Source organism: Bidens hawaiensis, unplaced genomic scaffold (genome assembly GCF_021521415.1).
Source record: "Bidens hawaiensis isolate Kalapana, Puna unplaced genomic scaffold, B.hawaiensis_p1.1 tig00013428_1, whole genome shotgun sequence".
Taxonomy (NCBI): domain Eukaryota; kingdom Viridiplantae; phylum Streptophyta; class Magnoliopsida; order Asterales; family Asteraceae; genus Bidens; species Bidens hawaiensis.
The window spans coordinates 43,784-64,614 of NW_027492139.1; the positions used below are offsets into that span (position 1 = coordinate 43,784).

At 40.7% G+C, this 20,831-nt stretch overlaps 1 protein-coding gene across 1 annotated transcript; it reads right to left on the reverse strand.

Moving 5' to 3' along the window:
* Nucleotides 1-11,071: 11,071 nt before the first annotated feature.
* Nucleotides 11,072-11,515, reverse strand: LOC143544098 (F-box/kelch-repeat protein At3g06240-like). Its single transcript, XM_077036256.1, has one exon. The coding sequence runs from the start codon at nt 11,513-11,515 to the stop codon at nt 11,072-11,074; it is 444 nt and encodes a 147-aa protein (XP_076892371.1).
* Nucleotides 11,516-20,831: the final 9,316 nt, after the last annotated feature.

Consider the following 20,831-nt stretch of genomic DNA (forward strand, 5'->3'; position numbering starts at 1 on the left):
CCTTGTGCGGAAGAAGAAGGCTGCTGCCGGCGTGAAGAGGAAGGAGAAGGCCTCCACAGCTGATCCAGTGGTTCTCTCTGACTCGGAGTCAGATAGTGAAGAGGTGGCGGGGAAGCCCGGTGGTGAGGAGACCACTGCTCCGGAGGCTACGACCGTTACCTCCGGAGATCCAACGAAGACGACGGTGACCGGTACCAAGAGGCCGGCTCCATCGGGTTCCTCCCCGCCCGTCCGTACGTTCAGGGTCAAGAAAACCCGTAAGTACAATCATAATGTCTTTGCAGATTTATCACTATAAATTTATCTAACACTTTCTTCTTTGTGCAGGCGTGGGTGTTGACGCATTCCGGGGTGAAGCGCAGGGGAGTATCCCCCCGCCAATGACGGTAGGCTCGGTCAGCCTTCCTGAGGCGTCGACCCAGGCGCCTGCGCCTGCATCCGCTGGTCCAGTTGCTCATTCCTTTGAGCCAACTGTTCCGGCAGTGATGACGTCACCGCCGGCTGTGAGTGCGATTTTTACAGCATCCTTCACAGAGCCGGCGGTTACTGCTGCTGTTTATAAGGCAGCGACCACGGCGGCGACCACAACGGCGACCACTGCGGCTGCCACCATGCCCGCGCCACCGGCACCGATGGCCGGACCATCAGGTACGCGCAGGGCTTCACGCCGATCTTTGCCACCTTCCCGTCTGCCTGACTTGTTGGATGGATTTCCTTTAGGTTCAGGTGATGGGTTTGGCGGCTATCGGCCTGTCATTGACCCTACAGGTGCGTAGGGTTCCTTTCTTTTTCCCTTATGTTTTGTATCATTTTTTCCTTACTGCTTTTGTTTCTTTTGCAGTGTCGGATTCCAATGAAGTGTATGTTCCTCGATGGAACATACGCCGAGGAACAACCCTTCGCACACCTGTGGAGTGCGTGGACTGGGCTCGCCACGCTGCTCCTCCGGGTGCGTTGGGGGAAGCCATGGTTAGCTACCAGGAGGGTAGGCTAACTAATGAGCTTCGGGTTCTCCAGGCCCGGATGCAGCCGCGCGTCGAGCTGCTTTGTCGTGAAAACGACAAGTTGAAAGCAGCTCACGCCAAGGACATATCTGAGGCGCATGCTCTTCGGGAGGAGAACCAACAGCTGGCGGCAGCTGCCGCCGACAAGGAGAAGGCCTTCAAGGCCCTCGAGGTTGAAGTTCAAGCGCGACTCGAGTCCCGCTCCAAGGCTGCCCAAGCTGTGAATGAACAGCTTCGGCTGGCCAGGGAGACTGCGCGAAACGCAACCGAGAGGGCTGCCAAGGCTGAAGCCGTTGCTGAGCCTTTGCGTGTGGAGAATGAGGAGCTCAAGGCCAAATTAGAGGCTCTCCAACGCGCTCATGATGCCTTGGCAATGGAAGATGCCAAGAAACTCCAGGAAATCCTGGACCAAAGGGGGGTGCTTGACCAGACCCAGCGGAAGCTTAAGGGCGTCGAAGAGGCTGCCGCAAAGGAAGTTTTACTTGCCAACCTTAACAAGAGCGAAGCCGAACGCGCCCATAACGAAGCTCAAGCTGCCTTCCAATGGCTTCTTCGAGAAGCGTTGCCTCAGGTATGTTTAGATTTATCTTCCCGCTTTTCTTTTGTAAGAAAAGGTTCTAATACTTGTGTTTTCTTTGTAGGTTGTGCGTCGGGTCTTTTCAGAGACCTCTTACGATGATGCTATGACCGCAGCCCTCAACGCTTCTCATGAGGATGGGGAAAAGGCCGGCTTCTTGCTTGGTCTAGGGTTTGTTGAGAAAGGCGTCCCGCCTTCCAACTTCCCTTTGTTCAATGTGGATACCGAAGCCATTTATGACCAAGCATTGAACCAATACGCCGCCTTCCCGCATCCAGTGGTGGAGAAGGTGGACGAAGTAGCTGCTGCTGATGATGGGTTAGCTGTCCTCAAAGCGTTCCTCGAACCACCCCGTTCTTCTGACGGAGCGGGTCCAAGTGGAAGCGGCCCTGAAGCTTGATCCTGAAGATCCCTTCCCATTGCTAAGATAGACTTCTATAGTTTTTTTTTTCTTTTAGGCGGGTAGTTACCCGGCCATTCTTGTAATATATTCTTGAAATATTAATCTTTTTGCGTATAAGATTGTTATTTCCCTCTTTGGGTTCCTTGCTTTATAAACTTATGACTTGCATACTTAGTTTAAATTAGCAATTTTCCAAGTGTTTAGAATAAGAACCTTTGAACGTGGTTGATAGTGGGTTAAAGTTTCGCTTCCTCCTTTGTGATTGTGCGGGTAGAACCGTCACTTGCACTTGGTAAGATGGCTAAACTTTAACTTTTATCTGACCTGCGTGTAGGTTTTTCTTACCTTTTGAGGATAAGTTAACCTTTGAACGTGGTTGATAATAGGTGTGAAGTTTTGCTTCCTCTTTCGTGATTGTGCGGGTAGAACCGTCACTTGCACTTAGTAGGATGGCAAAACTTTACCCTTATCTGACCTGCGTGTAGGTTTTTCTTACCTTTTGAGGATAAGTTAACCTTTGAACGTGGTTGATAATAGGTGTGAAGTTTTGCTTCCTCTTTCGTGATTGTGCGGGTAGAACCGTCACTTGCACTTAGTAGGATGGCAAAACTTTACCCTTATCTGACCTGCGTGTAGGTTTTTCTTACCTTTTGAGGATAAGTTAACCTTTGAACGTGGTTGATAATAGGTGTGAAGTTTTGCTTCCTCTTTCGTGATTGTGCGGGTAGAACCGTCACTTGCACTTAGTAGGATGGCAAAACTTTACCCTTATCTGACCTGCGTGTAGGTTTGCCACGTTATTGGGTTCGTGCGGGTAAGACCGCCTTCCCACGCAACGACTTCACGTAATGTGAATGCCGTCACCAGTGTTGGATAGTTTTAACCGTTCGACGCGCGGTTGTTGATAGGTTATTATTCAGTTTCCTTAATGATTCATGCGGATAGACCGGCACTTTCATTTTTGGGTGCTGAACTTTTTCCCCTTCAACTGACCTGCGTGAAGGTTTGTCACGTTATTGGGTTCGTGCGGGTAGGACCGCCTTCCCATGCAATGACTTCACGTAATTATGCGGTGAAAACCGGCATATTAGTGTTCAGAAAAGTATAAATGTAAAATCATCAGCTTCGATATTCTTAAAGAGAATCATTTCCATTAGAAGTGGCTCTTGGCCTTTTCTTTACAAATTGGAATTGATTTACATGCAAACTGTGTAAATGAGCTCCCTTGTTGGGATGGGAGTGCCATCGAGCCGATACGCACCTGGTTCGGGATCTCGTTCTTTACGCAGCATGTAGTCTCGATTTTGAAGCTGGAATTGATTCGTGTTTTCCCCAGCTGGGGTTCTATACGCACTCGCCTGCTCAGCCTTTATTACGCCACGAGGTGCGCGATCGTCCCATCTCTGACAAATGCTTCGACCATATCTTTTACATCTATGCATTCTTCAGTGTTGTGGCCCTTTGTCTTGTGAAAGTCACAGTATTTGCTCCGATCAGCATCGTGACGATGTCGGATTATTGGAGGCTTTGGCCATGGGAGCTCTTCAGTGGCGAATATCTCAGTGACGCTTTTGGTGAGTGGCGTCCATCTGGAGTTCCGGTGCGACTGTACATTATCCCTTCCGCCCAACCGATGTTGCAAGCCGGATGAGGTGTCAAAGTTTACCCTTGACTGCCAAATGCCTAGCTTTCGTTTTTTATTTAGTCGGGCGGTGAGGACGTTGTCTTCTCTCGTCCTCTGGGTGTAGAGGTTTGTGCTCTGTGGGAGATCTCTACCCAGTTGCTTCTCTGTTTCCGCATAGCGTTTTGCTGCTGTCATGATGCCATCCCATGTGGATGGCATGCCATCTTTACCCGTTAGGGTGCGGATGAGCTCTGGGTCATGTGCGCCCTGGATGAAGGCAGCGCGAACAAGATCTTCGCTGATATTGCCCAAACTTAGCTTCTTTGAGTTGAAGCGAGTGATGAAGTTTGGCAAAGATTCGTCTTCCTCTCGTATGCATTTGAGGATTGTCCATTGCTCCTCGGTATACTTCCGTTGCTGGCTGAAGTGTTGGCTAAACTTCTGTTGGAAGTCTGCCCAGTCGTAGATGTGGTTGACCGGCAGACGATCGAACCATGCTCTAGCAGCCCCAACCAGCGTCATTTGGAACATGTAACACCACGTGGGTTCCGTCCAATTGCTGACGGTTGCCCCTGCTATGAACTTGTTCAAATGATCGTCTGGATCAGATATACCGTCATATGTGCCTATGTTGGGCATTTGTTTGGCACTCTTTGGGGCTATTGCTTCAGCAATGTCCCTTGCAAATTTGGACGTTCCTGCATTTGCAACGTTTGGTCTGAACGTTTTAAAGAAGTCTCGTGGACTTCCACCTGTGCTTTTTGGTTTGAAGGCTTGTCCAAAATGCCTTTTCGGTTGGGATTCCGTTTCCTTACGCTTCCCTTTTGCCCTATGGCGAGGGTTCGCGTCGGAGTCGGATTCCTCCGAGTCATCCTCCCAGTATTCGAATTCGTCGGCCTGTTGTACGGAACGCAAGCGTTCGTCCAATTCAGCCTGGAATTCCTTTTGTCGTGCCTCCGCCCATGCCTTGACTTCATCGAGAGTTTGGCGGGGGAGTCTTCGTTTCTCAACCTGGGTATCAGTGGATCCCAGTAGGCGATCATTTACTGCACTTGCCCCAGCTTTGGTAAGTGGGGTAGTGTTCGTAAAATTTACTTCACTTGCCCCGGCTTCGGTAGCCGGGGTAGTGTTCGTAAAAACTGTGTTGCCGGTATTCCCCCTAGTAGCAGGGGTTATGGTTACCGGAATTTCTCTAACCATCTTTGTAGAAGTTTGAAAAAACTGGAGAAAAATAAAGTTCTAGCTTTATGCACGGATGGCGCCAATGAAGAAACACTAACCGACCCCGGGCAGACTACTGGTAACCTGGGGGTTGGATAGCTGTTTCCCACGAGGGGTTAGACCCTTAGAAGATGGTTCTTCTGATAACCTGCAAAACAGACACCGTGAGCTCGTCACTGAGAAGGGGGGGGGGGTTCCTCCTTGTGACCACCCTCCGGCGTGAGAATCAGACTAGATTGCTCTTTAAATATGAAAGTATATTAAGAGATTGCTAGAGCAGATATCAGGTATAATACAATAATAATGTAGTAAGATATGTTGTGTCCAGATGATCATACCATTTGGGGTATTTATAGCCGAAGGTAGGTTTCCAAGGAGGTATGGCCGGCTGCAACAGTGTTCCTGTTCATCAACAGTAGCCTACGCACGTGCCCTGCTGGTAGTTGGTGGGTAGGCAGCGGCTGATGGTGACCAGGCCTGCTGTATACTGTTCCCTTTCCACCAACTGCCGGCTACGCACGTGGTATGACAGTAGTTGGTGAGTAGGCAGCGGCTAATAGTGATACAGTACAGGAGCATGCTGCTCGCCATACTGTATCAGTGAGCTGTCGTATCTCTGATCAGATCTTTCGCCCATACCTCGTCAGGTACAGTAAAAGGTCCTTCAGTATACGGACTGGCTTATTTGGGCGGGAGTATTCCCCCTCCCGCCTCTGTGCGGGATTGCTCCCGGCTTGGCTCATTCCTTCAGGTGACACTGTGATCGAGAGCTAAGTGCCTTGTGCGTGTAGCCATGCTGCGCGGGTGGCCTTCCCTAATGGCTTGTATCCGAGGCTGCGGGGACAGGCGGAGTCCTTCACCATTGGGAGGCATTTCCTGCGGGACCAGCTTGCGTACTGCGCGTAAGGACGTCACGTCTCTGAGCATGGTTGGTCCTGCGGATCCAGTTGGTCTCTGCGCAGACGTCCCTGTTTAAGGTGAGTCTTGCGGGTCCAACTGGGCTCTGCTGGGACCTACCTCTTCAAATGGTTAAAATTATGTCTGAATCATTCAGACTTACTGTTGTTGCTGAATGAGACAGATGCTCATTCAGATCTGAATGAAAGTCATACCTCTTTTAATTTTTCCATTTTTTTAGTTATCATAAAAAGACTAAAGCAAATAGAGACAAAAGCAAGGTTAAAAGTGAAAATGACATGAATATATTAAACAAGACAAAGAACATACCAGCTTGCTGGAATGATTTAAGAAGACAACGTGATTAATTATGTGTTTATCAAGATGAAAGTAAGACATATTATTCAACATGAGTACTAAGTTCAAATTTAACAAACCCTGATATCACTCAAGAAAAATTAAGAAAACCCTAATATCTAAGTTTAAAAGATCTTGTTGGAGTAAAAGTTTAACAACCCCACCATTGCTACAATGATTTAAGAAGACTAATTGATCATCTATGAGAATCAAGATGAAAAGCATGTATTTTTCAATATGAACAGTACTTAAGAAAAAGAAAACCCTAGCTAGCTAATATCTAGGTTTAAAACATAAGCAAGTATCACTTGTTGGAGAAAAAGATAAACATATCAATCTAAGAAGTTCAAATTGTAGCATTTAAATCATATTAAAAGCTGAGAAGATATACCTAAAGATGAAAAAAAACAAGGAAGAGAAAGGAGAGAGAGAGGGGGGGGGGGGGGGTGTGAGTGATTTGAGTGAGAATGTGAGTGTGCAAGGCATTTTCATTTCCTCAAAGTAAATGGGGTCCACCTACCATGTAGTGTTACAGTGTACGTTTCTTTTGAGTCACATATTTGGTAATAAAACAAATCAACATATAAAAGTGGGTCTTCTTTTTGCTTAAGACGTCTTAAGGGGTGTGGGGTTCTAGTGAGGGCTCAAGCAAAGCCAAAAACCAATAATATTATAACGTGTGGCAGATAGAGAAATTGGATAAGGGGGTGTTGGTAGCGCCCCTCTAGCGCCTGGCCCCTGGTGTGGGTAGCGTCCCTCTAGCGCCCCACATCATCTCTCTCTTCTTCCGCTACCATGCTCGCGGGTGTGTTGGAGCCCCCTCTAGCGCCCCCTTGGTGTGGTACTAGCGCCTGGGGGCGCGAGCAGAGGGGCTCTAGCGCCCCCTTTAAAGCCCCCACACCCCTCTGTATTAAGAAATAAAAATCACATAATTGGTTTCTTCGACGCGATGGTTGACCTTAACTATTTTTGTAGTCATAATATAGGTAATAAGACAAACATCAACAGATAAAAGTGGGTTTTGCTTTACACTTTTTTATTATGTTTAAGACCCACATTATTTATTTATTTATCTGTTCAATAGCACATTAATTTGTTACTTTTCTTAAATATTAAAGGGTGCACGGCCCAATCCTTCATGTATTTCGTGTATGTCTCATCGGCTGGATTTAAAAAACCGCGTGAATTAACTTGGATTACAGGTGTGGTTCTGGCTGTATTGATTGCATGTTTTGGTGTAACTGGTTATTTCTTACCTTAGGACCAAATTGGTTATTGGGCCATGAAAATTATAATGGGTGTACCTGATGCTATCCCTGTAATAGGATCACCTTTGATAGAATTATTGCGTGGAAGTGCTAGTGTGGGACAATCCACTTTGACTGGGGCGTGAGCTAATTGCTATCATGCAATAATTAAAGATGGCAGTATCTATTTAATTTAATTAAATATTCATATAAAATCAAATAACAAAGGGGAAAATCCCCAAAATTGCCCATTTATATAATGTAGTTCCAAGTTTGTCCCCATAAATTCAACTTTTCAACTTTGTCCCTTTGGTATCTCGTCGTCGGCGACATGTTAGCAAACACTGACGATGTGTTAACATAACATAGGGTTAACGATGCGTTATGTTGCTAACATAGGATAGCAGCGATGCGTTAATGTTTAAAGCTGGGGCTCCACGATGCGTTAGTTGATAATGCATCGCTGCTACCCTATGATAGCAACATAAACGCAGCGTCAACCCCATGTTATGTCAACAAGTCGCCGACGATGCGTTTATGTTGCTAACATAGGGTAGCAGCGATGCGTTATCAACTAACGCATCTTGGAACCCCTGCTTTAAACATTAACGCATCGTGGAACCCCTGCTTTAAACATTAACGCATCACTACTACCCTATGTTAGCAACATAACGCATCGTCAACCCTATGTTATGTTAACACATCGTCGGTGTTCGCTAACATGTCGCCAGCGACGAGATACCAAAGGGACAAAGTTGGAAACTTGAATTTGAGGGGACAAACTTGAAACCACATTCTATAATTGGGCAATTTTGGGAATTTCTGCAACAAGTTTAAGTCTTGATTATATCTCTTCTAGCATAACAATCCTAAATTCTGCAACAAGCCCTGATATCAATTCACACGATAACCCGCATATGCGTATAAAGTAGAAATAATTTTGTCAACAGCACATGTTGAGTGAGTAAAACACCAGTTAATTTGAATACAATATAATATATAAGAGAAAACGCAAACTGTTCCTGTGAGATAAACGATTAAGCCATAGCATGTACACAAATCAAAAAGATAATAAAGAAAGGGCTAAACCGTTGTCATGCAAATCGAGCATTGGTTACCAAAAATGAGTTGTCGGTGAAACAATTATCATGCGATTGGCCGCCGGCCACTACGACAGTCATATGATCATGCTATTATGATGAAACTCTCCGAATACGGTAAAATAAAGCAAGTAAGCAAATAGCAAGTTAGACATAAACTGATATACACACAAAGATAACATTTGCTAATGCGGATAATAAAAATAAAAAAGTATTGTAAATACGCATGTGTCCCCAAAAGTTTTGTAATAAGTAAAAATAGGGGAGTGTGATACTCACCTTAGTAAATAAGCAAAAGTAAATGAATACGATAAGAATGTTAAATAAGTGTCACGCTCGAGATGTAGCAAAGACAAGTCATAACAAGAGTAATAATGAGGAATACTACGAATTAATAAATAGACTAATAGAGAATCGAGATATGAACGGGTATTGTGTTTAAAATAATTTATTTAAAGTTTTATTCTAAAAAGATAATTTTATAATTAAAGTAAATAAATCCTTTAAAAAATATTAAAGTTATAATAAGCATATATATAAACAATAAATTATTTGAGTCAATCGGTATTTGTGAAATAATAAATTACCATATTTTATTATTATTAATAAAGATCTCTTTTAAAGTAATATTGTAAATAATAAATAATAATATTTATATATAATATAAACTTTTTTATAAAATTCTATATTTTAATATGTTAATTAATTAGCATGGTAAATTTTAAATATATATATTAAATTAAAACCCTTTTTAAATATCTAATACTAAAACCTTTAACAAATTTCAATACCTATTTATAAACACACACACACATGACTTTAAATAAAATTCGGAAAGGTGACCGGTTAATATATCAGTTTTAAATAAAATATAAATTAAATACAAAATATTTATAATTGATTTAAGGGATTAAATATAATACTTAAACTAAATTCCAAAAATAAAAACAATCAAAACGGGTTGGGGGTGGATCGAACCCGCGCCCCAGCCTCGACGAGTCTTAACGAAACGGCTAGGGTGTTAACTGGTTATAATATGAGACGACTATGATTTAAACATACAAATGCGCACCAGGATAAACATATGAACCTTAGATCGTTAATCGGCAAAAACGTTCAACGTTTGGCCTACATTTTATCACCATTACCACAATGGATGCCAATTACAAGTAAGATGAGTTTGTTGAATTGGACTCATGCTTAATAGTACTTAGTTTAAGTTATCATAAAGTTTTTTAAGCATTTATCGCCCCATTTATCTTTTTGAGGACGGTGTTCAACCAAAAAATCCCCCATTTTTTAAGCATTTGTCAACCAACCATTACAGTGGCCTTAAGGGGGGGGGAGGGGTGGTTATCACTCATCACACACCCCACCCAATTATATGGTGTCACATCACCAACCCCAAATCCATCACGTGTGATGGTTTTTTACTAGAGGTGGTGGTGTGGTGTGGTGGTGTGTGATGGAATTTTTAAGTGATATGGTTTAAAGTTAAAAATTAAAACCCCAAAAACTCCACTACTCTCTCTTGTGTTCCGGCCAAATACTCCACAACCCCAAACATATCATATAGCCTTCAACACTCACACACACATATACATATATACACCCACATATACATATACATACACTCACCATCACCACCTTCTACCAATTCCCCCAAATTCTCACAAACCCTAATCTCACCACCACCACCACCAATGGCCGGATCCAAATCCGAGATCCAACCCGCCAATTCATCCTCCGGCGACGAAGCCGAACACTCATCCGACGGATCCGAATCCGACCCACCACCTCCACCACCACCTTCCAGTCAACCCGACCCGACTCCCACCAAACACAGATCCAAAACCCCAATGTTTTTGTTTAAACACCCCCCCCCCCTCCCAACGGCTACATCCCAACGGTACAATTTCTTGAAAACCACCACTCATCAAGCGTGATGGCCATCACGCAAATCCCATCTTTAACGCGTGACAAGGGGGCGGCGGCGGTGTGGAGAAGGTCACCACGCGTGATGGCTTCATCACCACGCGGTGCCCCGTCCACCCTAACCATTTAAGGCAAGGTGGCCTTACAATAACTCACTACCTACTAACCTAAACTTATTGGCTAACCAAAAAGACAAACTAAAAAGTCAACTATCTTATTAACAAATGAAATGTGATGTACGTATAGATTTGTTACAGTTTGAGTGTTTGAAAACATGTGAATGGCTGATGCAATTAGTTTAAAACTACTTTATGAAGCTGCAGTTTAACCAAAATAGTTTTCAAATCAGTTTCGACCCAAATATAACGCTTTTAAACCAGCAGTTTGAACGAAACTATATTAATATCATATTTGACCTGATATCATATATGGACCACTCTGATATCAATCGAGGGCATATTACTCAAACTGCAGGTTATAAAAGTAACTTTGAGTTTATCTTTTTGAACCTACATGTTGAATCCAATGTGTTTGTAAATCCAAACTTCATGAGATAATAATAATAATAATAATAATAATAATAATAATAATAATAATAATCATAATCATAATCATAATCATAATCATAAAAAGAAAATAAATAAACATAGGATCCAAACACCATATCAGATGTTCACAATTAGTCTTGAATACGTAAGGATGCATGTTAGATGAAACACATATCCGGAGGTGAAACCAAACTTTCCACATACTCGATGAAGCGTACATCCTTTAATTCATGAATCTTATACATCTCATTGAAATCAGAAATCGTGTTTATCCTCTTGAAATCATCGAGAGTTGCCACACCATTAAGGGTCTTATATGAATCTTTTGATGTGTCGTAAATAACAAGTTGGAGTGATCTATTTGTCATTACAATTTTTCCGTTTTCCAAAATACAAATAGGGTTGAACACCTTGAAACAATTACCCTCCAAACCGAATGTGAATGAATGAACTTTCATCCATGAGCACTCTTCTTTCATCAACCACACGTCGAATCTGGTGGTACCAATGTTATTAATCATGCAAAGGCATCCTCCTATGGATCCCATAAGAAGCTTCCTGTGTTCCTTAGGAAAGGGTAGTTTTATCATCGAAAATACCATCTCCTTAACATTGAGTGCCAAGATGGATCCAGAATAAGTTAACCAATACAAAAAGCCATTTAGAAACATACCCACATCACCGTATAAAAAAAATGTCGTGGGAGGTATTGTGGCGTCTTGCTCCACGAACCAGACATAAGATCAAAGACATCACATTCATACCAGAGACGTTCAAAAACTTTGATTCTAACAAGCTTTAAGTCATCTTTGGTCTCCCCATGGCCTAATCCAAATACACAGCGGGGCCAATTATAAACATTTGACATCGACGGATACACGTTGCAATCATACATGTTGGACAGATCCAAAACCATAAGTACATTGGATGCACAGGTTAAGGGATTGTATAGGACAAACCGACAACGGAAGGACTCATCAGTAAGAGCCAAAAGCACAATGCCATTGAATGTTCCAATGATGGAAACAAGTACTTGTGTACATTCCTTTAGTAATTCCTCTAAGGGAGAACGAGTTCTGACCACGGAATGAACCTCGTCTTGGATTGGTACGTTGTCGTCTATAACAACCGGAGGCCGTGGGAATGGGAAAAAGATCATTCGACGTGATCTTGACTTCATAAAATAAGGATCAGAAATCAGACTATTCCAATGTTTAGACACGCATCGGAACCGTAGTAAAGGCTTTCCTGGTAGTCGAGCAAGTATATTGTGTAGAACATTATCACCTACGTTCACCATAGATGTTACAATGTTATTTTAATGGCCAGAAGATGCCCGGTGGTTTGTTTGTTTATGTGTTAAAGGAAAAAGGAAGGATCAACCCTAGCGACTTCTATATAGAATCTTGAGTAAATTTCGGTACAAAAAAATCATTTATATAAATTAATTGGGATGCAATACTTCTTTGTTGTAACTGTCTTGAATAATCCGTAAAATATTGCCGCAAGGTGTGAAATGTTCCACGAGTAATAATAATACCAGTGGTGGAGAAAATTGAATCGATTGCCATCGTTATTCTGACATTCATAGATCAAATAAATTGTTGATTTAGAGTAACGGGAATCTTTCATGTAGTTAATACCACAACACCCAATGTTTTAAAAACCGCTATGTACCGGTCAGTTGGACCGGTTATAGAGAATTTTCGTAAGGCAACAAGTATTTAGTGTCCGGTATTTTTGAACGGTTTGCTTGAACAATGTACCGTCGGTTTTTTTAAATACCGGTTTAACCGGCAAACCAGTTTAATTTCTAAGAGTTATTTGATATTTTTTGAGGCCATACTTTTTAAAAAATGATTTTTAACAAAGCAGATTAAATCGAAACGAGTAAGCACGGTAAATGATGATTTATTAATCAACCAATTTTGTATCATGCAAATCCAATGTTAGTTTATTTACATCTTTTGTAATTGACTAATTTAGTATACTTTACTTTATATCTGACTCGACCATTGTTCAAATGTGATATTTGGTTCACATGCGATTTTCATTAATGTACGTTTGGGTTATTTTTGGAGTTGAAATTGTATTTATATGGAACTACAAGATAAACTATTCAACCTGATTGAACCTCACGGCATTTTGGTTCAACCGGTTATGTCATTTTTGAACTAAATCTAGGACGTGTAAAATACCGGTTTTTAAAACATTGCCTACATGTGTTGGTGCGACATCGTAAGACTTCTTGTGAGCGTGAGGACGATAGTATTTGATCCTTTAAAATAATCAAATATTTATATCCATTTCGTCACATCACCTAATTTCACATTTCATATCCATCACAACACATTCTCCTTTGTACATGTGAAACCCCTAATGGCTTTATGGCATATATGAGGGACATTTTTCTTCTACAATTCACTGTTACCACAGCAGATGAACTTATAAATAGGGGTGCACATGAATCAGTTTGGGGCGTTTTTAAGCAAAACTCATAATCATAACAGATATATCAGCTAATAAATAAGCATAAAAATAATCGACCTGTTATGACAGTTTCGGTTAATCAGTTTTAAGGGTTATATGAGTCGGTTATGATTTAATTAACCATGACCAAAACAATGCAATTGGTCCTAAATGTTATGTACTTTTCTCCTATACAAATAAACATGATTTTTAAACTAAACTTGATATTCAATACCTTTCATTTTAGTTTTCTTGGAATTTCTACTTATAAAAATAGTTATAATAATATAGGGTAAAGTTAAAATACAAATATAGACAAAAATAGATCACACAAAAAACTTATTAAAAATAAATTAAAAAAAAAATCATAACTCAAAATATAAAAAGAATCGAAAAAAATTAAAAAAAAATAAAATGTTTCCGCTATCATTCCAGTTAAAAAAATAGAAAATACAAAAAAATTGATGAAAAACAGAATGCCGAGATCAAAGACACAATGACGAAAATGTATAAAAGACACAATTATAACTAAAAAACGCAATAGATCGCAAAATATAAAACAATGCCGAACAAAATATAGCATAACGTTGAGTAATATAACACAATATAAAAAAACACAATGTTAAAGAAAAGAAATACAATCAATGACGAAAATATACACAAAACACAATGATAAACAAAAAGACACAACAACTTTTTTCACTTAACATTGTGTTTTTTTAAACGAGAAAAATGGTGGAAACATTTTTGTGTTTGTATTTTTTTTCGTTTTTTTATTAAATTTTGAGTTATGATTTTTTATGTATTTTTTTCTATTTTTTTAAAAGTTGTTTTTGTGTGGCTACAAATTCTTCTCATCTTTCTCATTTTTGTTCCCTTTTAGACCATCATCTATGGTGAGGGGCTTCGAAGCCCCTCCCCAGTGCCACGTCAGCGCCATGTGGGCACTAGGGCTTCAAAGCCCCTCCCCAAAGATGCTCCTCTGTGGTGAGGGGGCTTCGAAGCCCTTAATTTTTTTTATTTTTTTTAGTTTAATAAACCAACAAATTTATTAAATACAACAATTATCAAATACAAACTAAATTAAAATTAAAAGCATATATATAAAAAAAATCAACTATTTTTATTCGTCGTCGCCGCCGCCGCCGTTTTCTTGTTTGTTTCTCCAAATATGTTCAACCAAATCCGCTCGAAGACTGAAATTCGTTTCCTTTTTTCGTGTTATTAATAAAATAGCAAATCTCTCATCTTCGTTTAGTGTTGTCATCGGATCTGGCGCATCGTTGTACTCGCCTTGACACATTGCTCTACCCGAGTCCTCCAGTATCATATTATGCAAGATAATACAAGTGTATATTACATTTCTTAACTTATCAATTTGATGAATACGAGCCGGATGTCTAACTATAGACCAACGTCTCATTAAACCCCGAATGCCCTTTCGATGTCCTTTCTGGTCGACTCGTGTTTTTTCTTGTAATATTTTCGTTTATCATCAGTCGGGCACGTAAAGCTATGAACCAACGTGGCCCATCCGAATAAATGTCGTCGACTAAATAATATATGTATTCGTAGTTGACACCATTCGTGGAAAATGAGGTGTCGGGTCCAACCCCGTTTACGAGACGGTAAAAAAGAGGAGACACATTTATCACAACTATATCATTGTTTGCACCGGCATCCCAAAAAACACATGCCATATCCAAAGATCAAATGATGCAACAGCCTCAAGGATAATTGTTGGTCCATCATGATCTCCCCGATGATATTGACCTTGCCAAACAACTGGGCAGGCTTCCTAAGCCCAATGTGTGCAATCAAGACTACCAAGCATCACAGGAAAATCGTGCCTCTGTTCATGCACCTCGTATATTTTTTGTATGTCGGTTTGAGTCGGCTTCCTCAAATAATTTTTATGATATAGTTGAAGAATACCTAATATTAAATTTTTAAGGTCAGTTTATTAATTTTGCATTTAAGATGAGAGGATTTATAAATACATATTAAAAATGATAATACTCACATTCGCAGAACGTGTGAAGGGCTTCACGAGCCACTGTCTCCGACATTTGTAAATGTTGGCGTCGCTCGCGGTCCCTACGCGAGTTGACGAATCGCCGCCGTGCATTTTTACAATGGAGAAAAACCTGGTCTACCTCTCGCGTCATCCCGTTGTTGGAAAAAAGCATAATCGCGTTCTAAATCACCAACAATTCGTAAAAAAAGTTGGTGACTCGTCCGAAAACGCCGCCGGAATTGTTCCGAATCAAAAGTCGCGTCCGGCGAAAAATAATTTTGCGTCAACCGTTTATGAGCACCGACACGATCCCATTGTCGATGAGGACGTCTTGTTTGCGGTTGTGAGCTTTCGCAATGCTCGACTAAGACTCGGGCAACATCTTGAATAACACTAAATATTACCTCATCCCCTTAATCCGAGTCTGAACTAACGTCGGGATCGGGGTAGAAGTCGGGTGTCGAAGATGAATCGGAAGACATTTTTTTGGAGAAAATTATATAAAGTTTGAAGAGATTGAAAATGGTTTAGTTTGAGTGATTTATATATATATATATATGTATATATAGGGAAATGTTAAAATAAAAACTCACTTCAGTTGCGAAAACCTCGAAAACTCTTTTTAAGCCATTGATTTCTCGTAATGGATGGTTGAGATCAAATCTTTATTATTAGTACAATATTTATATTAAAAAAACTACTTATAAGTACAGAAGGTAAAATCGACATTTACCACACACTTACTTTATGTCTAATCAACCAATATGCACACAAAATATCTAAAAAAAACTATCAAAATTTAAAACAGATCTACCAACATCATTAATCCTCACCGCTTCATCTTCTTGTTCTTATAGAGAGAGAAAACAAAATAAGTTGAAGACAGAGAAATTTCCGGCTATCCGATAGTCGTTGTCTACAAAATCGGTACGTTTGGTTCATTCGTATACGTTATTGAAGTTAATATAATAAACGATTTAAGTTTTAGGTTTTTATCATTTTCACAAAAACGTAATTGATTTTGAAAGGTTTTCTACCGGATGTCATTGTTAGGAATAAAAAAATTGGGTTTTATTAAAGTTTAAGAAAACGTAGATGTGTTCTAAAGGTATTTTACCCATTACATTGGGTTCATACTTCGTATAGAGGGCAGAGAGATATAGCACACTTTTTGTTGGTCCAGATATTAAACCGAGAGGAGAGATGTTATATTATGAGGGGTATGAGCATGTATGCATTAACCGAAAACAAAGTACACTTGTCTGGGCAACTCTATTGTTTTTAAAATACCATTTAACCTTATTTGTGGGATGTCAATCTAGAAAGTGTCAGTCTGGGAAACTGGGTATGACCTTAAACCTTACTAGCATTAATGGCGATAATTCACATACCTATGATGGAGGTTAATGTTTACTTTAGAGTTTGCTTGAGGGCAAGCAAAAGATAATTGTGGGGATGTGATGGTTGGTTAATTTGTGTATATTTAAGTTCGTTTATTTATTAGTTTTATTCGTTTATTGTAGGAACTCCGACCGACCTCACAACCTCAAGCATTTCTTTCACAATCATCTAAGGCCTCACTTTGGCATCATCGTCTAGGTCACCCTCATTTTAAAGTTTTACAACATTTGTCCTCCTTTGTTCCTTCAATTACCAATCTTCATGATTCTTGCAACTCATGTTGCATCAATAAAAGTCACAAACTTCCTTTTTATTCTTCTACCATCACTTCAAGTGCTCTCTTAGATCTATTATTTTCTGATGTATGGTCTTCACCCGTCACCTCCATTGATGGATTTAAACATTATATTATATTTGTAGACCAGTTTACCAAATACATTTAGATATACCCATTAAAACATAAATCGGACTCCCTCACAACCTTTATTCACTTCCAAAAACTAATGGAAAACTATTTCCTAACCAAAATCAAATAACTATTCTCCAACAATGGAGGAGAATATGTAACATCAAGTAAATTTCGGGTCAAAAAAGTCAAATTTTTAAAGTCAAGGGACCAATTTTGCCAATTTCCAAACTCCAGGGGCTAAAATATAAAATCTGTTTTATTAACCCATCGCGCTACGCGACAGGATCAAGAAAGACACCCATCGCGTACCGCGATGGGGTTGTCTGACACAAGTGACACGTATGCCACGTGGCACACGGTGGCAACGCTTGCCGCCACGTGTCACCACGTGGCAACACGTCCGCCACGTGTCGCCACGTGGAACGGTGGCCTGCCACGTGGCAGGTCTAGAGGATGACTGCGCAGGCCTACGTCTCAGTACGCGACGGGCCAGCCCAGGGACCCATCGCGTACCGCGATGGGGTCCAAGATCAGCCCTATAAATAGCAGCTACGGGTTCATGCCATTCTCACTCCAAAACACACACATTACTCTCTCACTACTCACTCTCTACACCTCGTAATACGTGCCAACAATCCGTCTCGATAAACGTGCCCCGAAACCTCGTTTTCCGAACCCGTTGCCTCGATTTCTGTGCCAATTCAAGACATCCCGAATAAGAAGGAAGTGCTGCCCGACGACCCAGTGATTTCTCTAAGTGCGTGCCAAGAGTGTCTCGAAAAGCGTGCCAAGGGTTGATTAAGCGATTGTTGATAAGAAGGATAGAGTCGAAGTGCTGCCCGAGTGTGAAGGGTATTCTAAGCCAAACAAGGTAGGCATAATGCCCGACCAAAATAATAATAACATATTAAAGGCTTAATACCCGAGTCGTTATGATTCTCGATAAACAAAGAAATATATAACAAAGAAAATAAAGAAACGAAAGAAAGAAAGAAAGATATATAAGTATATATATATATAAAGATATAATTATTCTTTGTTATAAAATATATTATTTAAGTGTAATGAGTATACTTAAATAATAAAGAAAATACGTTTCTTAAAGAAGAAGAAACGTCGGGTTTTATAAATAAACTAAAGGTTTATAAAGATTAATTTTCAACTAAAGGTTTTAAAGTAAAAGGAGATTATGAACTAAAGGTTCATCGAGATGATAAGACTAAAGGTCTTAAGCCGGATCGTGTATCCGACTAATGAATGTTATACTCGTACTATAGGTGCGAGATAGCGAAGGAGAACTAACGGACGGTGTTGGAAGCCGATCCTATTGAAAAGGTGAATACGCCCCACTTTACAAACTCGTTTTCAAACAAACAAACGTGTTATGTGTAAAACTTTACATGAGGCTATGTGTCTCTAAAACCATTGTAAATAAGAGTATAAACCTAGCCCTCAGGCTGTGGTATACATTTGTCTGGATCCTTACATATGTGGTATGTGGTGGGCACATCGCACCACGCCTGGTCACGACCTCCAGCCACGATGGGCCGGACCCAAGTATGTCCGAGTGAGAATGACCTTGTGTATATTTATGGTACCCAAGTATGTCGGAACGCTGCGGTGTTCTGCTGAGGTGACCTAGAGTAGAGACTCGAGTTTATGATGATTGTTTATAACTTGATTATTCCTAAGCCAAGATGGGCCGAGGCTTACATGGTCTCGAGGAGTAATTAAGTAAAGAAAATATTTTTGCGTCAGCATATTCACCAGCATTCGTTGCTGACGTATTTTATTAACGTTTTGCAGGTAATCAGGATTAGAGTTTGCAAGGCAAAGAAGCTCAAGAATCCGGTGGCTCGGATAAATTTTGTGTAAATATTAAAATATGTGGTTTTGTAAAAGTTATAAACAAGTAAATACTAAACGAGACTTTAGTCTCGTTCTTTTGTAATGTAAATATTTTATAATATCGATCATTTGTTTTTATAAAGACTTCTGCTTAAACCCGCAACTCTGATTTATTTACAAAAACAGGTACCAACTATGGTTCACACTCCTAGGCCCGAAATGGGGGTGTGACAGAATATATCAAACTTACTTCTCACCTTGCTTCGTGTGGTATTACTCATCTTACCTCTTCACCCCACACACCCGAGCATAATGGCTATGCCGAACGACGTCATCGTCACATAGTCGAAACGGGTCTTACCCTTAACTCACATGCCAAAATGCCACTACATTAATGGCCATTTGCCTTCACTTATCTCATCAACCAATTACCTACAACTACACTCCAAAATGACTCCCCTTTTTCTCGCCTTTTCGGCATCACCCCTAACTATGATAAACTTCATAGTTTTGGATGTTTAACCTATCCATGGTTACGTCCTTACAACTCCCACAAGCTTCAATCTCGGTCTAAACCGTGTCTCTTCGTGGGATACTCATCATCTCAAAGTGCATACCATATCCTTGGCCGCCGCACAAATAAAGTTTACACATCCCGTCATGTTCGATTTGTTGTAAACGAGTTTCCCTATGAAACTTTAACCAAAACATCCACCCAATCTCCACCCCACCCAGACACTTGGTTACCACTAACCGTCCAACACATTGCCAACCAACCCACCCTCCCTTCATCAAACAATGATTCCAACGTTCATTCACCTTCTATTAACTCTGACCTTAACACTTCTATTACACCATCTTCATCTATGGAGTCATCCCAACACACTTCATTAACTACAACACCCGATCCTACTCCCTCTATCACCGAACCTATCAACCAAACCAACCCTCACATTACCCGTCAATCACGTAAACCAAACCCCAAATACCATAATTCTGACTTTGTTCTTTACAACACCACCACTCAACCTTTTTCCGAACCTTCAACTATCACACAAGCACTAAAGTCTAAAACAACCCCAATGGCGCGCCATGCAAGACGAGTTTGATGCTCTTCAACGCAATCAAACTTGGACACTTGTTCCTCCCGACTCCGCACCCAATCTCGTTGGTTGCAAATGGGTATTTCGAACTAAATTCAAACCCGATGGCTCGGTGGACCGTCTCAAAGCTCGCCTAGTAGCCAAGGGTCTCCATCAATGGCCCGACTTAGACTACATTGAAACGTTTAGTCCCGTTGTTAAACCATCCACTTTGTGTCTTATTCTTGCTTTAGCAACATCCCATAATTGGTGTCTTCGTCAACTTGACATCAATAATGCATTTCTACAAGGTAAACTCACTGAAGCCGTCTATATGTCTCAACCACCCGTCTTCGTCGATCCTTCTCTTCCTACACACGTCTGTAAGCTTAACAAGGCAATTTATGGCCTTCATCAAGCATCACGAGCTTGGTACGAGGAACTAAAAACGTACCTTCTTTCTGTCCACTTCAAACCAACAATATCTTATCCGTCTCTGTTCGTCAATCAAACAACATCTTTTCCCATATTCATTCTCGTATATGTCGATGATATAATTATCACCGGCCCCGATCCTTCTCTTGTGAGTACATTCATCACCTCTCTTGCTAAGCGTTTTTCCTTGAAAGACCTTGGAAACCTCTCATACTTTCTAGGTGTGGAAGTTCTTCCACACTCCAATGGTTTATTCT